This window comes from Peromyscus leucopus, chromosome 5 (genome assembly GCF_004664715.2).
Source record: "Peromyscus leucopus breed LL Stock chromosome 5, UCI_PerLeu_2.1, whole genome shotgun sequence".
In the NCBI taxonomy this organism is placed as follows: domain Eukaryota; kingdom Metazoa; phylum Chordata; class Mammalia; order Rodentia; family Cricetidae; genus Peromyscus; species Peromyscus leucopus.
Window position 1 is genome coordinate 5,590,926 of NC_051067.1, and position 20,094 is coordinate 5,611,019.

Below are 20,094 nucleotides of genomic sequence, written 5' to 3' on the forward strand. Positions count from 1 at the left end.
ATCTAACTCCTTTGTTTAGTTTTTTTCCTGACCATGACTTGTAACAATCCCCCCCCCCCGTAATGATGACAAACATCTGTAACCCATCAAATGACCAAAAGCCATCCACCCCACCTCTTGGGAATGTGGGTGTCATGTTCTCTAGACTGCTTCATGTTGTCTGGGGGCACTGGCATCTTTAGGAGATCCTGAGAAAATTGAAATAATGGTCAAATCCTGGGAGAGGTCACTGTGTGATGGGAAAGTGTAAAGCTTATCTGCAGTCCTGGCTAGAATAGTCTGTGAGGCTAGACCATCTCAACCAGCAGCCTTGAAGCTCTTCTGGATGCAGAACTCTGAGGAAACTGCAACAGAGGCACTCTGAGAGGCTGGATCACCTGGGCCACCTGTTTTCATTGGTGTCTGGTCCCCTTGCTCTGAAAACACATAAACTTTTAAAGGTAACATACATATCTGCATTAACACGTGTATGGAATGTGCAGTGTGCACCAGTCAGTTAAAGATGATTTTTTTTGTTTTATGTTTGAGCAGGTAAAAGGCATCTGTTAACTTTATAAGTCTGTTTGAACTGTATAATTAAATTTCAATATAAATCTCTATCCATGCCTTATGAAAGAATAGCAGGTAATAATAAGTCATGAGGACTCTGTAACCAACAAGATTTATCATGTCTCATCTTATCTCAGAGCTGTTCCTATGTCAAGGGATCAGCTTACACATTATCTGTCCTGTAGTCTTTTTTGGCTTCATCCCCCATGAGTATCCCCCAAGATACTCAGGAGGTCTCCCCTGGCCATATCTGATCTTTATTAATCTAGAAGGAATTCACAACCTTTTGTTTCCCGTGGAAACAAAAGCATAACCTCTCCCCCAACATACCACATTGTCTGACTTCCATTTTGAAGTTAAGACATTTTAAAAATATGTAGGTTGGTTTAATTCGACAGTTTCCATAGTCCAGTTTTTCTCAGCAGCTATTATTTTTTGTACATTAGCCTTAAAAATAATTCAAAGTTAACAAGATACCATATAGATCCAGACTCCCTCTGTATTTTCCATCCTTATGTGGCTTATTTTTTTTACTCTCTCTTTGAAGTCTTTATTATTTTTAAACTAATTTTTCTTTGACTATCTATACCCATTTGAGCAAAACCTTAAACCTGCCATATGACTTAGCTCTTAGCACACTGGCGGCTCAATTACACAGGCAGCTACCAGGAGACATGTCTCTGTACCATGGTCAGCATGAGAATCACAAGACTAGGAAAACGAGCTTGGTTCAGCTTTGTGTGTGTGTGTGTGTGTGTGTGTGTTTAGAACCTATTTCTAAGCTTTCTCTGGTCTTATGTGGATATACATGCTGGATGACATTTGTAGATGGACTTTTCTTTGGGCCACCAGCTCACACACACAAAAAATGACACAGAGACTTCATATTAATTAAGAAAGCTCAGCTCGTAGCTTAGGCTTGTTTCTAACTAGCTTTTATAACTTAAATTATCCCATTTCTGTTAATTTACTTTCTGCCTTGTGGCTTTATTTCCTCTACTCTGTACCACCCATGCTGCTTTCCTGCTTTCTCCATCTCTAGCTGGTGGCTCTCTACATCTCAGCCCTTCTTCTTCCCAGCATCCTCTCTGCCCCCCAAATCCTGCCTAGCTGTTGGCCATTCAGCTTTTCATTAAACCAAAGTGACAAATCTTCACAGTGTACAAAAAGATTGTTCTACAACAGAGTAAGCTAAAGACTACATTCTCTGCTTATCGCAAAATCGAGGTTAATAGGACAGCACTCACTGTTCTGCTCACCTGGAGATCATTTCCAACTCAAATAACTTTAGTTAAAAGGAATAAAAGCTATTTTTCCAAACTTATGGGATATGATAAAAATATATGCATAGCTATATGTATATGTGTATAAAGGTATGTATTTTAAATTAGAAAACTTTTAAGCTACAAACTTCCTGTAAACCAGAAGCTGTACATTATTCCTGTTTTCATTCTCTTCTTGTTTGCCCTCCTGCTACCTCTATGTGATGATACAGATAGAACAGCCCCCAGAGGCTTATTTGAGTACTTGGTCTCCAGTTGGTAGAACTCTTTGGGAAGGATTAGGAGGAAAAGGTGTGTTAACTGGGGACAGGTTTTAAGGTTTCAAAAGAGTCACACCATTCCCAGTGTGCTCTCTCTGCCTCATCATTTTGGGTCAGGATGTGAGCTCTCAGCTGTTCCTGCCACCATGCCTTTGCTCTGCCCTCATGGACTCTAACTCTCTGAAACTGTAAGCCAAATTAAGTGCTATCTTTTATAAGTTGCCTTGGTCATGATGTTCTTTTCACAACAATAGAAAAGTAACTAAGGTACTCTAAATTGCTTTTGTTTTGATTTTGTTTTGAAATTCCACTTCAGTTGAATATTTTAATCACAGGGATTTTTTTTGTGTCTTTGATTTTAAAGATTTGAAGATGGAATGTCTCCAGGAGAGTCAAGAGTTAAATTTGCAAAAATTAAGGACTTCAGAATTCATACTTAATAAAGCTAAACAAAAAATGAGAGAACTTACAATTAACATCAGGATGAAAGAAGATCTGATCAAAGAGTTAATAAAAACAGGTAATAGTGTCTTGTACTTGTGTGAGAAGACTGCATGTGATGTGGTGACATGAAGCTCCCACCCGTCCTCTGCAACTCGGGTTTGTCTCAGAACCAGCGTGTGCGGAAGTTTATGAGTTTGGGGGACCAGTCTCCAGGCAGAGAAGGGCTTGAAAGAAAATCCACAGTGTCAGCATGTACTAGACTTTTTTTTTTTATCTGAGGGAATTAGGGAAAAGACACTCACACATTCTTGATGGTTTCCTTCAGACCTTTTCTTTATTTTTCTTTTATGTTCTCTATTCTTTATTTTCCTGGTGATTTTTTTCTCTCTCATTCTTGATGTTTTCCTTCTAACTTTATCTTTAGTCTTGATGTTTCCCTTCTAGTTTCTCCTAACTCTCTCATTCTTGACATTTTCCTTCTAACTCTCATTCTTGATGTTTTCCTTCTAGCCCATTTTAACTCTCTCTAACTCCATCTCTATTCTTTCCCTTACAGCTTATATACCCCAGCAAAATCTTTCAGGAAATTTAAAAATTACAGTGTGGTTACATTCTGTTTCTCAAGTGAATGATTACAGTGAATACAAAACAGCATGTTTTCCATATCCCTTACATGATTAAACATTTACATATTACAGGTGAAAAATAAAATTTTCAAGAACCCATGTATATTAATACCCAAGCAACTTGTTATAGATTAACAGAACTTGAGCAAGTAGAAAGTATTTTTTCACAGCCAGCTATTTTGTTGGCAGGGTGCAGTTACAAAGAAGGGGCCAATTACCTGATTACTTATCTTGGAAGATAATCTTATAAGGAATCTTAAAGGAATCACAAACCTAAACTTTTATATGAAAAAGAATCAGTCAGCTCTACTTTAAATCTTTGGGGTGCATACTCACTCATCAGTAGTTAGTTGCTTATATCAGGAGATTGAGGGCAGAAATGAGTACAAGAAATTAATCATCACCTTTGGTCATCAACCAATCCTAGCAAGAATAGTGTGTCAGCTAGTAGTAATTGAGCTGCTTTGTTCTTGTTTTCTGACCTTAAAGAGTTCCTCACTCAACTATGTGCCTTTCTAAAACTTTAGATTGTCTCCTTGGGTTTTTCACCTCAAAGCTATTTAACAAAAACATCTTAGTCTAATTTTAAGTTATTTCCAAAGCTTTGTTTCAGCTATGATGCACTTCAAAACCTGTGAACACATCTCCCAACATTAAAGTTAAAAGAATTTAAGCTAGTTAGACTAACTGGGACTCAATTGTTTTCTTAATCATTAACCTAAGCCACAGTCTATACAGCTCCTCAATAGAAACTCATGTGTTGTAGCTGTGTAATACTTCCTTGTTTATATTTTAAATAATCAAAACTCTATTCAAACTAACATTATTATCATCATCATCATCATCATCATCATCATTTAGACAGTACAGCTTAGGAAGAAATCATCCTCATAATAATGCACAGGTAAAAATGCCCAGTAGAAAGGTATATTTCCATGAGATAAACACACTACATTACAGGCAGTGGGGGTCTCCCACACCCATTCACACCATGCCAGATACCAGAGAAAGATAACAGCAGTAAACATAAACATGTAAAGGCACAGCAGAAGCAAAAGACATGCTGGGGTCTGTGGTCTGAGGGCCTTGCCTATCCAGGATTCACCCATCATGGAGTTTCCTCCTGGTGGGCTGACACCTTGAACTTCAGTTGCCACCTGCTGCTCCTCTGACACACCACTGGCAACTGGGACTCACCTTTCAATTGTTCTCGCTACTGTCAGCTCTGTGTTGGATGAAACTTTATGGCACTTAAACGTGTGGACCTAAAAGGAACATATTTATCTTACTTTTCTTTTCTTCCTGGAGAGCAGGGGATTGAACCCAGGATCTTAGCTGAGCCTCACTTCTGTTCTATAGTCCTAGCATTTTAGAGTTTGAGGAGGAGGATTTCTGTGAGTTCAAGGCCAATCTGGGCTAGGTAGTGAATTCCAGACCAGCCTGGGCTACAGAGTGACATTCCCTCTGAAATAAAACAACAGTAATAACAAAACCAAAGCAGAGTAGCTTAGGTATTTGCATGCACTGAGTAACTGTCAAATAAGTATCCCCTTACAATGATTATTTTTAATTATTAGTCACCATTGACTTAGATAGTTCACTTTTTTTCCGTATTGGGGGTTGAACCTAGGGCTTTGAGCATACTACACAAGTACTCTACCAGTGAGCTATATCCCCAGCCTGGTAGTTTATTGTTAACATTAAATATTGTACTTTGGATATAGGTAATTTTTATTTCTCTGAAAATGTAAATATTTATTTATTTTTTTGGTTTTTCGAGACAGGGTTTCTCTGTGTAGCTTTGCGCCTTTCCTGGAACTCACTCTGTAGACCAGGCTGGCCTTGAACTCACAGAGATCCGCCTGCTTCTGCCTCCTGAGTGCTGGGATTAAAGGCGTGTGCCACCACCACTCGGCGTAAATATTTATTTTTAAGAGTTATTTTCTTTGGTGAGCCAAGCTTTTAATTCTTGTCTTACATCTGACTTTTGTCAGGTTGGGGTGGATACCATGTTCATCATCAGGCAGATTAGTTTTGCATTAAAGAAGGGAAACTCAAGCTCTTTGGTCTTTTTCTTCCCAGTAGTCTAAATGATTGGCCCTGACTACTTTGAACTTCACTAAAGAATTGAAGGTGTAAAAGACACCAGCATTTATTCCCAATTCTGATGCAAAACAACTCTGGTCTCATTTAAGGGAACTGAAGAAAACATTCCTTTGTGTGGGAGCTGGGTAAAGAGCTGCGTGTGCCTGTGGTAGCCAGAGAACAACCATGGGTGTTCTTCAGGCACTGTCTGCCTATTTTTTGAGATTCTCTCATTGGCTGGAACATGCTAAGTAGAGTAGGCTAGCACAAGTGTGTGCCACTACACCAGCTTTTATTGCATGGCCAGCACTTTTATCAACTACATAAAGTATGCTAAGTCTCAAATCTGCTCCAGCAAGAACATGGCTTCCCCATTTCCATGTTCTTCCTTGCAAGCTGTTGTCTAGCTATCGGTGCTTCCCAAAGTCTATTTCCTGCCTCATTCTTAATGATTCTCATGCTCTGTGTCACCCTCACTCCAGTGATCACAGATGTGTCAAGTTTGACTGTGTCCCCTCATGATGTGCAGTCAGATACCCCTTAGGAATGTAGAGAGCTGATTGAGGTGAGTGGCTTTTCCATCCTCACAGCTTCAGGATAGTGCCTCTGCGAGTTGACAGTTATTACCTCCTGGAATAAACGATCTTTCAGAGAGGGGCCTCACTCACCCTGGAGCTCCCGGAGCACATATGCTTTTATAGCTGTGTACATCTATGAGTGATTTAAAATAGAAGACATCCAAGCTTATATATAGGCAGTCTTTTCACTCATTAGAGCCGAAGGTGGTTGTGGGGCTTCCCTAAAGATCTTTAGAGACGATGATTAGGAAAATGAATAGTGCATGCTTATTTTTAGTACTCTCAGTGAAGACTTCTCCCAAACAACACCCATGACAGTCATTAGTAATGACAGGGACATGGATACTGTATCTCATCTATTCCAATATACTTTTTATGCCTTAGTGTCTTATGAAATCAGTGTGTGTCTCTTCATTTTGAGCAAGGTCTCATTATGGAGACTCATAGAGATCTACCTATCTCTGCCTCCCCAGTTTTTTTAGTTACTTTTCTGTTGCTGTGAAGAGACACCATGACTAACACAACTCAGAAGAAAATGTTTAATGTGGGCTTATAGATTCAGATGGTGAGTCCATGACTCTCATGGCAGGGGGCATAGCAGCAGTTAGTCTTGCATGGTGCTCAAGTCGTAGCTGAGAGCTCACACCTCAATTCACAAGCCTGAGGCACAGAGAGCTCTCTTGCAGACAGGCAATAGTGAGGCTTAAGAAAGCTCAAAACCCATCCTCAGTGACACACCTCTGAATCCTTTCCATTTTCACCAACTGCAAACCAAACATTCAAATACTTGAGCCTGTGGCAGCCATTCATTCAAACCTCCCCATTACAAGGAGTAAGGTGTGCACACTCACAGCAGTGCAGGGAGTAGAGGTGTGCACCCTCACACCACCACAGCAGTGCAGGGAGTAAAGTGTGCACCCTCACACCACCACAGCGGTGCAGGGAGTAGAGGTGTGCACCCTCACACCACCACAGCAGTGCAGGGAGTAGAGGTGTGCACCCTCACACCACCACAGCGGTGCAGGGGGTAAGGAGTGCACCCTCACCCCACCACAGCAGTGCAGGGAGTAGAGGTGTGCACCCTCACACCACCACAGCGGTGCAGGGGGTAAGGAGTGCACCCTCACACCACCAAGCAGTGCAGGGAGTAGATAGAGGTGTGCACCCTCACACCACCACAGCGGTGCAGGGAGTAGAGTGTGCACCCTCACACCACCAAGCAGTGCAGGGAGTAGATAGAGGTGTGCACCCTCACACCACCACAGCGGTGCAGGGAGTAGATAGAGGTGTGCACCCTCACACCACCACAGCGGTGCAGGGAGTAGAGGTTTTGTGAGACAGGGTCTCACTATGTAGCCCTGGCTGGCCTAGATCTTGCTGTAGTGAGTGGTCTCAAACTCACAAAGACCAACCTGTCTCTACCTTCTGAGTGCCAGGACTAAAGGTATACACCACCATGCACAGCTGGATCCCAGATATTATATCATTTCATTTATATTTTCTTGGAAAGTATGTGCACAAAGTACAGACATAACCAAAAAGTCTTTATCACACCAACAACATTAGTACCCACTGATCCAAACTCAGACCTCCAGTTTTAACATGTCTTTTTAATTTATTTATTTTAATCAGGATCTAAATAAGGTTCACGATATATCTGATTGTTATATCTATTAGGAATCCTGTAACTATGGCAAGCAAGATGGCTCAGTAGGTAAAGGTGTTTGCTGCCAAGCCTGCCCAACTGAGTTCAGTCCCTGGAACCCACATGATGAAAGAAAAGAACTGACTCTCTTTACATCGATGCTGTGGTGTGCAATACATACACATAACAAATAAATATAATTTAATTTTTTAAGTATCCTTTAACACAGCTATTTTTCATTTCATGAAAGTAATTAATGTTGCTGACTCTGCAGTTGGGGTCTCACAAAACAACAACAAAATAATATCTGGGATCTATTTTGAAGCGAAAACAGGCTTAACTGAAATAGCTGTTACAAATACTGATCTCTTAAGTCTAAGCAATGGGGTTTCATTTATTATTCCTTTATTTTTAATACATTAAAATATTTCATAATAAAGTTCCCCCCTTTTTTGGAGACAAGTTCCTGGTTGTCCTGGAACTCATACTGTAGACCAGGCTGGCCTCAACTTACAGAGATCTGCCCGCCTCTGCCTCCTGAGTGCTAGGATTGAAGGCATTTGTGATCCTGCCTGGCATAATAAAGTTTCTTAAGAAAAATATTTCATAGTGATTGTTTTTAAATTAAGAAGACATCATGGATAGCAAAAAGCTCAAGTATCCTAAATAAGAGGACAAGTCCCTCCTAGTAGTTTTTATTTTTTTAATGTCTGTGGATGTTTCACCGGCATGCAAGTATGTGTACTACATGTGTGCCTAGTACTCACGGAGGCGAGAAGAGGGCATTGGATCTCCTGGAACTGGAGTTGTGGGTGTTTGTGAGCCCCTATGTGGGTGCTGGGAAATGAACTCATGTTTTCTGGAAAAGCAGCCAGTTCCCCTAATGCTGAGCCTTCTCTCTGGCCTTCTCATATCTTAACTGAAGTGTGACACTAGCAAACCTCAGTTGCAAATTTGGAAGATAAAAACAGCTCACTGGGGTGAAAGAGGCCTGGGTTTGCTTCCCAGCACTCACACTGGGCCTCATAACCATTTGTAACTCCAGCTGCAGAAGATTGGCAGCCTCTTCTGGCCCCAGTGGGTACCAAACACATGGGCATCTACATGTACAAATACACACATTCATACATAGAAAACAGATCTCGACTGTAACATTAAAACGCAAAGGATAAACCAGTGAAGAGATCAGCTAGAACTACGTGGGGACAGTCACAAGCTGGAGTGCACGAAGGTCAAGCTGGGTGTTTAATGTTATACCTTAGTTGTAACTGCCTGCCATTCTAGAGTAGAGGGCTGGACTTGTAATGACCCTTACTGCTGTGTTTTGTGAAGGTGACAATGCCAAGTCTGTGAGCAGACAGTATTCTTTGAAGGTAACAAAACTGGAACACGAAGCCGAGCGAGCGAGAGTGGAGCTCACTGAAACCCGAAAGCAGCTGCAGGAGCTGGAAAGCAAAGATCTTTCTGATGTTGCTTTGAAGATAAAGTTACAGAAAGAGTTCCGTAAAAAGATGGATGCTGCAAAGCTGAGAGTTCAGGTAACTTACTAAATGCAATCAAGTAAACTTTGTAAAGTCCACCTTCCTTTTGGTTTGTTTTGTGTTTTTGAAACAGTCTCATTAGTGTAGCCATGGCTGTCCTGGAACTCTCTATGTGGACCAGGCTGGCCTCGAACTCATAGAGATCCACCTGCCTCTGCCTCCTGAGTGCTAGGATTAAAGGAATGCGCCACCATGCCTGGCCATCCATCCATCCTTTCCTGAATCTTCCTGGGCTGAGGATGAAGCTCGGGTCGAGTCCTTACCCAGTTGGTGTGAGACCCTGGTTTTGATCCCCAGCACCACAAAAAGAAAACGAGTCTCATCTTTGAAGAGTCTTGTATTGAGAGAAATGGGATTCAGTTTTTAGTCATCAAAACTGTATGACATTTCCTTTTGCCTAGTGTGCCCATTGCTTTATGTATTTACAGTCTGGGTAGTATATTTCTTCATCTGTAAATCATATATAATAAGACATAAAGGTAACAGAAGTTGTATCCTTTTTTGAAGGACAAAAGATTAACAGTTAAGCAAAGCATATAAACATTAGGTACCAGTGTGACACTTTGTAGACAGTCTGCAAATATGAACTATTTCAGTTTTTAAGACCATAATTGATTGGTTTTAAAACGTTATTAACTTTTGCCAGGTGGTGGTGGCATGCCTTTAATCCCAGCACTCTGGAGGCAGAGCCATGTGGATCTCTATGAATTCGAGGCCATCCTGGTCTATAGAGTGAGATCCAGGACAGGCACCAAAACTACACAAAGAAACCCTGTCTCGAAAAACAAAAACAAAAACAAAAAAATGTTAGTAACTTTGAGTACTACAATTCAGACTTCATTTCCAAATGCTTTGGATTTACCTGTACCTTTAGAAAGAGTTAAAACTTCTGTTCTGGGGTTAGGTATGTTGCTTAGTGATTATGTATGAGGCTCTGTTCAATTTCTGGTGGACACACACACACACACACACACACACACACATCCTATTCAGTAAGAATATTTTATACAGAAAGGTTTTTGTGCAAGGGAGCCATTTACAAGTGCTTTGAGGATTCTAGAATGCCTCTTCCAATTCTTCTTTTTATGTATTTCATTTGTTTTATATTTCTGAGGCAGGATCTTATGTAGCCAAGATTACCTTCCTCACTGTTGTCCTACCTCAGCCTCTTGATTGGTTGTATTAAAGGGGCATGCTACCATATCTAGCTTGTTTTTCACTGTATCTACTGTTTCCATATTGTAGAAACATATTTATATTGTCCACATTTGTAGGTAGAATTGAGTTATAATTGACCTATTCAGAGCTTTATTATAAATGGAGGTTTTTTCTGTCCCACCCTGTCCCATGACTGCTTGTAAATAATCATTCAGAGGCTTAATATTAATTACAAATCATTTGGCCTATTGCTCAGGCTTATTACTAACTAGCTCTTACACTTAAATTAACCCATAAGCCGGGCGGTGTGGTGGTAATCTAATTGTACTGAAATGTGATTTTGATTGTATGTTAATAAATAAAGTTGTCCGGGGGTCAGAGCTATTAGAGCCATAGCAAGAGTGTGGCGGTGGTGGCACACGCCTTTAATCCCATAGATCTCTGTGTGTTCAGGGATATAGCCAGCATTGGAGACATATGCCTTTAAGACCTAGGGGGCTGTACATTCAGACAGTGACGAGGCAGTCATGTGTTTGGGTTTACAACCAATGAGAAGGCAGAACAACATACTATAAAAAAAAGAACAGACAGGAAGTAGGTCTCTTTCTCGAAGCTGGGACAGCAGGAGGAAGGGTGAGATTTTAGCTCTGAGCTCTGACCTCTTGGCTTTCTCTTTTACATTGTTTCTGTGTTTCTTTTCTTTTCTTTTTTTTTTTTTTTTTTTTTTTTTTGGTTTTTCGAGACAGGGTTTCTCTGTGTAGCTTTGCGCCTTTCCTGGGACTCACTTGGTAGCCCAGGCTGGCCTCGAACTCACAGAGATCCGCCTGGCTCTGCCTCCCGAGTGCTGGGATTAAAGGCGTGCGCCACCACCGCCCGGCATGTGTGTTTCTTATTTAATAAGACAGTTAGTTACATCAATAGGGCGGTGGTGGCGCACGCCTTTAATCCCAGCACTCAGGAGGCAGAGCCAGGCGGATCTCTGTGAGTTCGAGGCCAGCCTGGGCTACCAAGTGAGTTCCAGGAAAGGCGCAAAGCTACACAGAGAAACCCTGTCTCGAAAAACCAAAAAAAAAAAATTAACCCATAATTCTTATCTATGTTTAGCCATATGGCTTGGTACCTTTTCTCAATATGAAATTCTCATCTTGCTTCCTGTGCATCTGGGTGGCAACTCCTGACTCCGCCCTTCTCCTTCCCTGTATCTCTGCTTGGATACCACACCTGGCTCTTATCCTGCCTTGCCATAGGCCAAAGCAGCTTTTTTTTTAACCAATGGGAGCAACACATATTCACAGCATACAGAAAGACATCCCACATCATTTCTCCTTTTCTGTCTAATCAAAAAGAAAGATTTTAACTTTAACATAGTAAAATTACATATAACAAAACACTTATCAAGTAAGAATTATAGTTAAAATGTTTAGTCTATTTGTATTTGGAAAAATTAAAGAAAATATTCTATTATCTATTCTATCTTTGTGAGCCTAAAGTTTCATATCTAATTTATCTTTTATCATAATTAAGGAAAACTATAATTATAACTATTTAGTCTTCAACTACATCAAAGATCCTAGAAAGATATAATATTACCTGAGTAAACAGGAAGTGCATTGTAAGCAGCTTCCAAAATTCTAGAAATGACAGAGACATCTGGCTGCCTGGATGTCCCCCAAAGTTCTTCTGTAACATTGGGGTATCCAACTCCAGCCTACAGGCCTAGAGTATCTGGCAGATTTCTCAGTGAAGCAGTAAATTAGAAAGACTTTCTCACCTATTTTGGCAAAACTCATCAGTCTCTTTCTTCTGTGTTCAGCAGAATATCTGGCTGACTCTTTCATGAAGCAGGAAACCTGAAGTTTGTTTTGGCAAGTTCAGCAGTCATTTTCCTGTGGGTCCTGAATGTTCAGTTTATACAGCATATTGTCAAGCAGTCTAGGCAAGGGCAGTTTCTTGCCCACATGGCTAGCCTTGCCACATTGAAAACAAACTCCATAAAGAGCTTCTTTGATGCCCATCATTCTTTGGAAGTAATTGGTGATGCCAGGAGCAGACGTGTCTCATTGTCGAGAAAAGTCTGAGTTCTTAAAACATTTTAAATGCCATATTCATTAGGTCTCTGAAGATTATCTAGCCATCTGAAATATATCTCTGTGTGACCTTGAAAACATACCTAACATGACTATAAGTTTGCTGTTATAGATGACTATTAATCCATATTTCTTAACTATATACTACATTTTTAAATGATCTGCATAAACAAAATACCCTAAACAAGAGTAGAAATATACATATAGTATAACAAAATTGACCTTAAATTTGTATCAGTAAACCAAAATGTAAAGTATTTGAGATTAACAGTTGTTTTTTGGATTAAAGTAGATTCAATAATCTACATTTTTATCATTTCTGTATCACTTTATTACTGTTTTGTTTTGGTTTTTAGGATGTTTAAGGTAGTACTAGAAACTTCAGAAGGAAGGACTCTTTTGGTCTGGCCACCTCTGCATCTCCAACAGTGATAAATCCTGACATACCAGAGAGGTAGCAACAGACCTTTATCTTGTTGAAATAAATACAAAAATGACATAGTTTTACTAAAAAAAAAAATACTAAAGCTCTGAATAGGTGAACATATTTTGTTTTTCCTGTTTTCTGCTATATATTCATTTTTGCTCATAGTACTGAAAAGGAAAGAAAAAAGACACAGACTGAACCTCAGAAACATCTGACTGAGGAGGCCTGAAACAAAATGTGCCCTTTTAGAAGATCTTGTGCTTTTGACATCTGTAGGCACATTGGGTGGGAGTGAGGTGATGGTTGGTGTTGGGTTAAGACAAGGATGTAGTAACCATCTGCTCAGTGTCTTCAACATGCCCTGTACAAACCCGATATAAATACCTATCAGTTACTCACCACCCTTGGCAGTAGATGTTTTTACATTACTTTAGAAAGAAAGAAACAAGTTAAGTGACTCATCTCAAGTTGCAGAATGGTGATACTAGTTTTCAGTACTCCAATGTGCATCTTAGAATATTGAAATATGCTGGGCAGTGGTGGCACACGCCTTTAAACCCAGCACTCGGGAGGCAGAAGCAGGCAGATCTCTGTGAGTTCGAGGCCAGCCTGGGCTACAGAGTGAGTTCCAAGAAAGCCGCAAAGCTACACAGAGAAACCCTGTCTCGAAAAACCAAAGGAAAAAAAAAAGAATATTGAAATATTAGTGTTTTTATTCCAATGGAAGTTTCCATTTTAAAACTTGATTTTTAAAGTTATGAAAACTTTTTATCTTCATAGAGAGCTATATTCTGCATTAATACTATAATGCTGATAAAGGTATACTTCTGAGCCTCTGTGGAATAAATGCAAAATACAGTGACAGCCTTAGTTGTTTTTTAAATAAGTTCATTAGGCTACACACTGATATTTAATACTATATGAAAAACACTCAAAATGCTAGCATTGTTATTTTTCTATTATCATGGTAAGTGGCAAAGCCGTCTTACAATTGCAATGTGAGAAACTGCAAAGGGCTTGGGGTCCAAGCTGGTGGGACCTATGTGCACAGTGTTAGTTCATGATTTGCAATGAAATACAGTGAGTCAGTGCAGTTTCCTTCATCAGAAAGGCTTGCATGACCGAGGATGGCAGAAATGGTCTTTTCTAGGGAAGATCCCCCAATTGGCCATCCAATACCAGGTGGTCAACTCTCACATCATATACATACAAGTAACATTATACAGACTCAGCAGTTGTATTTAAATATTTAGAAATATATATATATATGTATATGTATACGCACATGTAACAGCAATTAAAGAAAGAGAGACCATTAATTTGAGAGAGATTGGGGGAGTGCAGAGAAGGTGAGGGAGGGAAGGGAAGGGAGGAAACAATGTAATTATATTTTATTTATTTTATTTTACAATACTATTCAGTTCTACATAACAGCCACAGATTCCCTTGTTCTCTCCCTTCCTGCCCCCCTCCTCTTCCCCCCAGCCCACCCCCAATTCCCACCTCCTCCAGATCAAGGTCTCCCTTGAGGACTGGGATCGACCTGATAGACTCAGTCCAGGCAGGTCCAGTCCCCTCCTCCCAGATTGAGCCAAGCGTCCCTGCATAAGTCCCAGGTTTCAAACAGCTAACTCATGCAACGAGCCCAGGACCTGGTACCACTGCCTAGATGCCTCCCAAACAGATCAAGCCAATCGACTGACTGTCTCACCTATTCAGAGGGCCTGATCCAGTTGGGGGCCCCTCAGCCTTTGGTTCATAGTTCATGTGTTTCCATTCATTTGGTTGTTTGTCTCTGTGCTTTATCCAACCTTGGTTTCAACAATCTCGCTCATATAAACCCTCCTCTTTCTCACTAATTAGACTCCCAGCGCTCCACCCGGGGCCTAGCCGTGGATGTCTGCTTCCAGATTCTTCAGTCCTTGGATGGGGTTTATGGCACAACTATTAGGGTGTTTGGCCATCCCATCACCAGAGTAGGTCAGTCCCGGCTGTCTCTCGACCATTGCCAGCAGTCTTTTTGTGGGGGTATCTTTGTGGATTTCTGTGGGCCTCTTTAGCTCTTTGTTTCTTCCTTTTCTCATGTGGTCTTCATTTACCATGGTCTCCTATTCCTTGTTCTCCCTCTCTTTTCTTGATCCAGCTAGGATCTCCCGCTCTCTTTCCCTCGACCCTCGCCCTTCATTGCTCCCACTCATGTCCAGGCTGTTCATGTAGAGCTCATCCATTTCTCCATGTCTTTCTTGGGGTCCCGTTTTCCAGGTAGCCTCACTGGTGATGTGAGTAGCAGTCCAGTCATCCTTGTTCCACATCTAGCATCTTCCTATGAGTGAGTACATATCATATTTGTCTTTCTGAGTCTGGGTTACCTCACTCAGGATGATTTTTTCTAGATCCATCCATTTGCCTGCAAACCGTATGATGTCATTGTTTTTCTCTGCTGAGTAGTATTCCATTGTGTATATGTGCCACAATTTATTTATCCATTCTTCAGTTGAAGGGCATCTAGGTTGTTTCCAGGTTTTGGCTATTACAAACAATGCTGATATGAACATAGCTGAGCAAGTGCTCTTGTGGTATGATTGAGCATTTCTTGGGTATAGTCCAGGATGGGCTTGAACGCATAATCCTCAGAGAGCTGAGGATTATGCGTTCAAGCCCATCCTGGACTATTCTCTGTCTGAAGTAAACAAGATGTCTTGCATGGAAATAATATTGCCTCAGTCTGATAGTGTGTTTTGCAGTGCAGGCAACAGTCTGACTGATGCTGGTCCATAGATTGACTTTGAATAGCACTGCTATAAGCGGCACCATTTCCATGAATATTTAGATTAGAACAGAATATGTTTATGTCAACAATCCATTGCTATAATAAAGATAGTGATTACTTAGGACCTGCATAATTCATTAATAACTTCCTTAATTTTTGTTTGTTTGTTTATGAGTTAGTCTTGCTTTGTAACCTTGGGTAGCCTGGAATTCCCTATGGAGAACAGGCTGGACTTGAACTTGTGTTCCATCCTTCTGTTTTTGCCTTCTGAAACTAGGATAGCCACCACTCCCCATCCCCTGAACTTCTCACGGTGCCGTGATACAAGTGGCACTTATATGTGTCATTTGTTTGACTGGGATTAACTTGTAACATGCCAGTGTTTAATACTACTATAAACACTTGGAAAATGTGAGCATGTTTTAGTGCTGCTAACAGATCATTATAGACGTAATGGGCGTTCAGGAGAGATGACCAGTTTTATTCAGCTTTATTCAAAGGTTCATACAGTTGAATCAGAAAAATAAGAGTGGAATATTGTGTAGTCATGTACAAAGCAAGAAGTTTTAGAACTCCAGGATCCATAGAAAAGGGAGGGGATCCATTTACATGCATATGTCTCTTTACATCTGATGAACTTGTCATGAATAATTTGCGTCATGGAACAGGACAGGTAGCTATGGAGTCTAGGATAACATAATTTATATATAAACTCAGTTTGTGTTGTTCTAATTATACACACACACACACACACACACACACACATTGTGTGTGTGATTGAGATAGTGCCTCACTCTGTAGCCCAGGCTGGCCTGGAATTTGTGATCATCCTGCCTCAGCCTTTTCAGTGTTGAGATTATAGGTGTGAGCCTCTGTGCCTGTGTGTGTGTGTGTGTGTGTGTGTGAGACTGTGTCTGTGTTTGTGTGCAAGGGGCTTGCAGACTAGGCGGTAATTAGAATACTTCATGCCATATATATTTTAAATTAGAATTCTTCATAAAAACGCAAAAGAGGTTGTTTCCTCTGATTGTCAATGCAAGTTTCATCATTCTTTGTATATCTGATGGAAGTACAATGTTTTCTTCAATTACAAAATTAGAAGTGAGAGATCCTATCTCAAAAATTTTTAAAAAGAAGTGTAGAAAAGTAAATGTGTTGGTGAGCCTGTCAAAAATAAATGTAAATACAAAAATGGCCACCTTTACCATTGAATATTGTGTTATTTGGAAATTGTGGTGGTATATTGTGTACCCTAATAAACTTTGCCTGAAAATCAGAGAGACAAAGGAACAAGCCACTGCCACTTCTTACCTCGAGGACTCTTGAGTCTGAACAGCCTTCAGTTCCTGTATCTTCATGCCTTACAAACCTTGCTCTGCCCTAGCCACTGCAAGTGTGTGTGCTTCCCAAGTACTGGGATTAAAGGTGTGTGCCACCACTGCCTGGCTCTGTTTCTCCCCTAGACCGACTGAGTCAGTCTCATATAGTCCAGGGTGGCTTTGAACTCACAGAGATCCAGGCAGGTCTCTGCCTCCTCTCCTGAGTGCTAGGGTTAAAGGTGTGTGCCACCACTGCCTGGCATCTATGTTTAATCTAGTGGCTTGTTCTGTCCTCTATTCTTCAAGCAAATTTTATTAGGGTACACAATATATCACCACAGGAAATGAGAGAAATACTCTTTCTCATTCTGGAATATTCCATGTGATTCCAGGTCTTACAAAAGAAGCAGCAGGATAGTAAGAAGTTGGCATCACTGTCCATCCAGAACGAGAAGCGTGCCAGCGAACTGGAGCAGAACGTGGATCACCTGAAATATCAGAAAATGCAACTGCAGAGAAGGCTTCTCGAAGAGAGCGAGAAAAAGAAGCACCTGGATGCAGAGATTAAGAGAGACCAGCAAAAAATCAAAGTAATACTGTCCATACTTCCTGCTTAGCATTGTGTGAAATGGTGATCCTCAGGCTAGAGCAGCCCGTGCCTCCCCCAGCTGCTCTGTGCCGTGTCTCTCGCCTTGCCTGAGTCTCAGCACTGTCCTCTTCCTGCAAAGCTTGCTCAGCCACACAGTAAAACCTGTTGACTCAACTCTGAGTACTTTCTTGAAGGTTCTGACATCACAATAAGTCACAATGATAAAAACTCTGATCTTTAATTAAGGATGTCACATTTTTAAGCTTATGAAGCTCACTTTCTACACAGTATCACTTGTAAAGGATTGCTCGTTTTCAGAATGCTTTGACACACATTGTTCCTGCTGCTGTGTGGGAGAAGGTCCAGGTGGAGTGATGGCATCCCCTGCCAAGTGCGAATGGCCAGTCTGTGCACCCAGTGGGGATATGGAGTGGAGAGCTGGAAGGGAACATGGGTCAGCCTGGGACCTGGAGCCGGGCTGGCATGTGTTCAACCCCAGCTTTCTCTATTCCTGCATGAGATGTGTGGAGAAAAGCATTGGCCCTCTGGATTTGTTTGGTCTTCTCTAAAGTTGCCCTCATCACACTTAGCTCCCAGGACTCTTTGGGAAAGAAGTGGACAGTCCTAAAAGTACTCCCTAGCTGTGTGTGCCAGGCTTTGCTCTGTTGAAACAGCAAACAGAATCCAAGGTTGCAGCATAATTAGAAACTCCCTAGGATCTTTTTAAATTAAGACTTCTTTCTAGAGTGGTTCTAGAGTCTTGGGAAACAAAAGATACTATCTGTTGCTGCAACACATAGCTTCCTCCATTGTCAGCACTCTCAGATTAGATATATTTTAACATTGGTTGTAATCTGCTTTCAGACTATTTAAAATCCAACACAGAACCTAATTATGGAACTTAAGTATTTGCCCATTCTTAAGTTTTTTTGTTATTGTAAAATTTTTTATTGGGATATAATTTCTTTACAGTGGGTTTTGATAGATCATTAAATTTTATTTTTAATTTTTGAATTTTCATTTTTGCACTTATTTTTCTGTATGTGTGTGTATGTGTGGGTGTGCATGTGCCACAGAGTGCATGTGTGGAGGTCATGGAACAAGGTGCAGGAGTCTGTTCTTTCCTTTTACTTCTCCTGTGTGTTCTGTGAATCCAACTCCTGACGTTAGGCTTGGTGACAAGCCCTACTGAGCCAGCTTGTTAGCCCTGTCAGTTTTCATAAAGTATGACAAAATGTATGTAATGTAAGACTTACCATCTAACCCTTATAAATGTTTAATTCTGTGGCATTAATTATGTTCACAGTGAGGTGAAGCCGTCATAGTTTCTAAAATGTTTCTAAGACTTCAAAGAGAAACTCCATAACTATTAATAATAATTCTCTGTCTCCACTTTCCTTCAGCTTCTGATAAGCTCTAATATTTATTTCTTCTCTGTGAATTTCATTTTTTCTGTATGTCCTGTAAGTGGGATAATTCATCCGTTGGAATCTGGCTTATTTACATAGCATGTTTTCAGAGTTCATTGGTGTTTTTAGGATTTGTCAGATCCTCACTCTCCTCACTGGGACATTGAGTGCAGTAGCATCTGTGTGTAGTGCCAGCTCCTGAAGCGGAGACAGGGTGGTTTCTTGACAGTTTGAAGCCAGCCTGAGCAACATAGCAAGACTCTATCTCCATCTCCCCCCAATAGGGTTTTTCTATGTAGCTCTGGCTGTCCTGGAACTCACTCTGTAGACCAGGCTTGGAACTCACAGAGGTCTACCTGCCTCTGCCTCCTGAGGGCTGGGATTAAAGATGTGTGCCACCATGCCTGGCCTTTTTAATCATTTTTAAATTTTTATCCATCAGTAGATGCTTAGGATGTACATTTTACTATTGTACATAATACAGCAAGAACATTGGCGTGGTATTTGCTGCCTTTTTAATTTACAAGTGTTGAAGTTCTTTTAGCTTTTTGAGGAGCTGCCAGTAGTTGGTTTTTCTGTAGCATCATTTTGCATTCCTACCAGTAATACAGAATAGACTTATCATGATTTTTTTTTATTTATTCTTATCTTATACATTACGTCCCAAGTGTAGTTTCTCTACTCCTTTCAACCCCCACCCCCAGTTCCCCCAGATCCATCCCCCATTTCCCTTCAGAAAGAGCAGGCCTCCCAGGGATAGCAAACGAAACAGCATAACAAGTTATGATAAGATTAGGCACACCCCCTCATATTTAGGCTGTATGAGGAAAATGAGGGTCCCAAAGGTGGGCAAAAGAGTCAGAGACAGCCCCCACTTCCGCTGTTGGGAGTCCCACAAGAACACCAAGCTGCACAATCATAACATATATGCAGAGGACCTAGCCCAGACCAATGCAGGCTCCATGATTGTCTCTCCAGTCTCTGTGAGCCCTGATGAGCCCTGCTTAGTTGATTCTGTGGACCATGTTCTTGTGTCCTTGACTCCTCTGGCTCCCACAATCCTTCCTCTCCCTCTTTCACAGGGTTCTCTTGGCTCTGCCTAAAGTTTGGCTGTTGATCCCTGCATCTGCTCCCATCAGTTGGTGGAGGAAGCCTCTCTGATGATGATTGGGCTAGGCTCCAGTCTATAACAGACTAGCACTAGGAATCATTTCATTGACTTTTTTTTTTTTTTTTTTTTTTTTTTTTTTTTGTCAGTGTTTAGTTCTATCCTAGGTCTCTGGGATATCCAGCCTTTGGTTCCTGGCCCTCCAGGAAGTGTCAG

The 20,094-nt window shown here is 41.0% G+C and overlaps 1 protein-coding gene across 3 annotated transcripts in view; it reads left to right on the forward strand.

Annotated features, from left to right (window-relative positions):
* Positions 1–20,094, forward strand: part of Kif27 (kinesin family member 27) — a 105,350-nt gene that overhangs the window by 52,670 nt on the left and 32,586 nt on the right. For all 3 annotated transcript variants that reach the window (XM_037205682.1, XM_037205681.1, XM_028863210.2), the window contains exons 9-11: positions 2,457–2,612; positions 8,803–9,008; positions 17,165–17,362. In XM_037205682.1, coding sequence (XP_037061577.1) covers positions 2,457–2,612; positions 8,803–9,008; positions 17,165–17,362 — 560 coding nt within the window. The remainder of the gene's footprint in view (positions 1–2,456; positions 2,613–8,802; positions 9,009–17,164; positions 17,363–20,094) is intronic.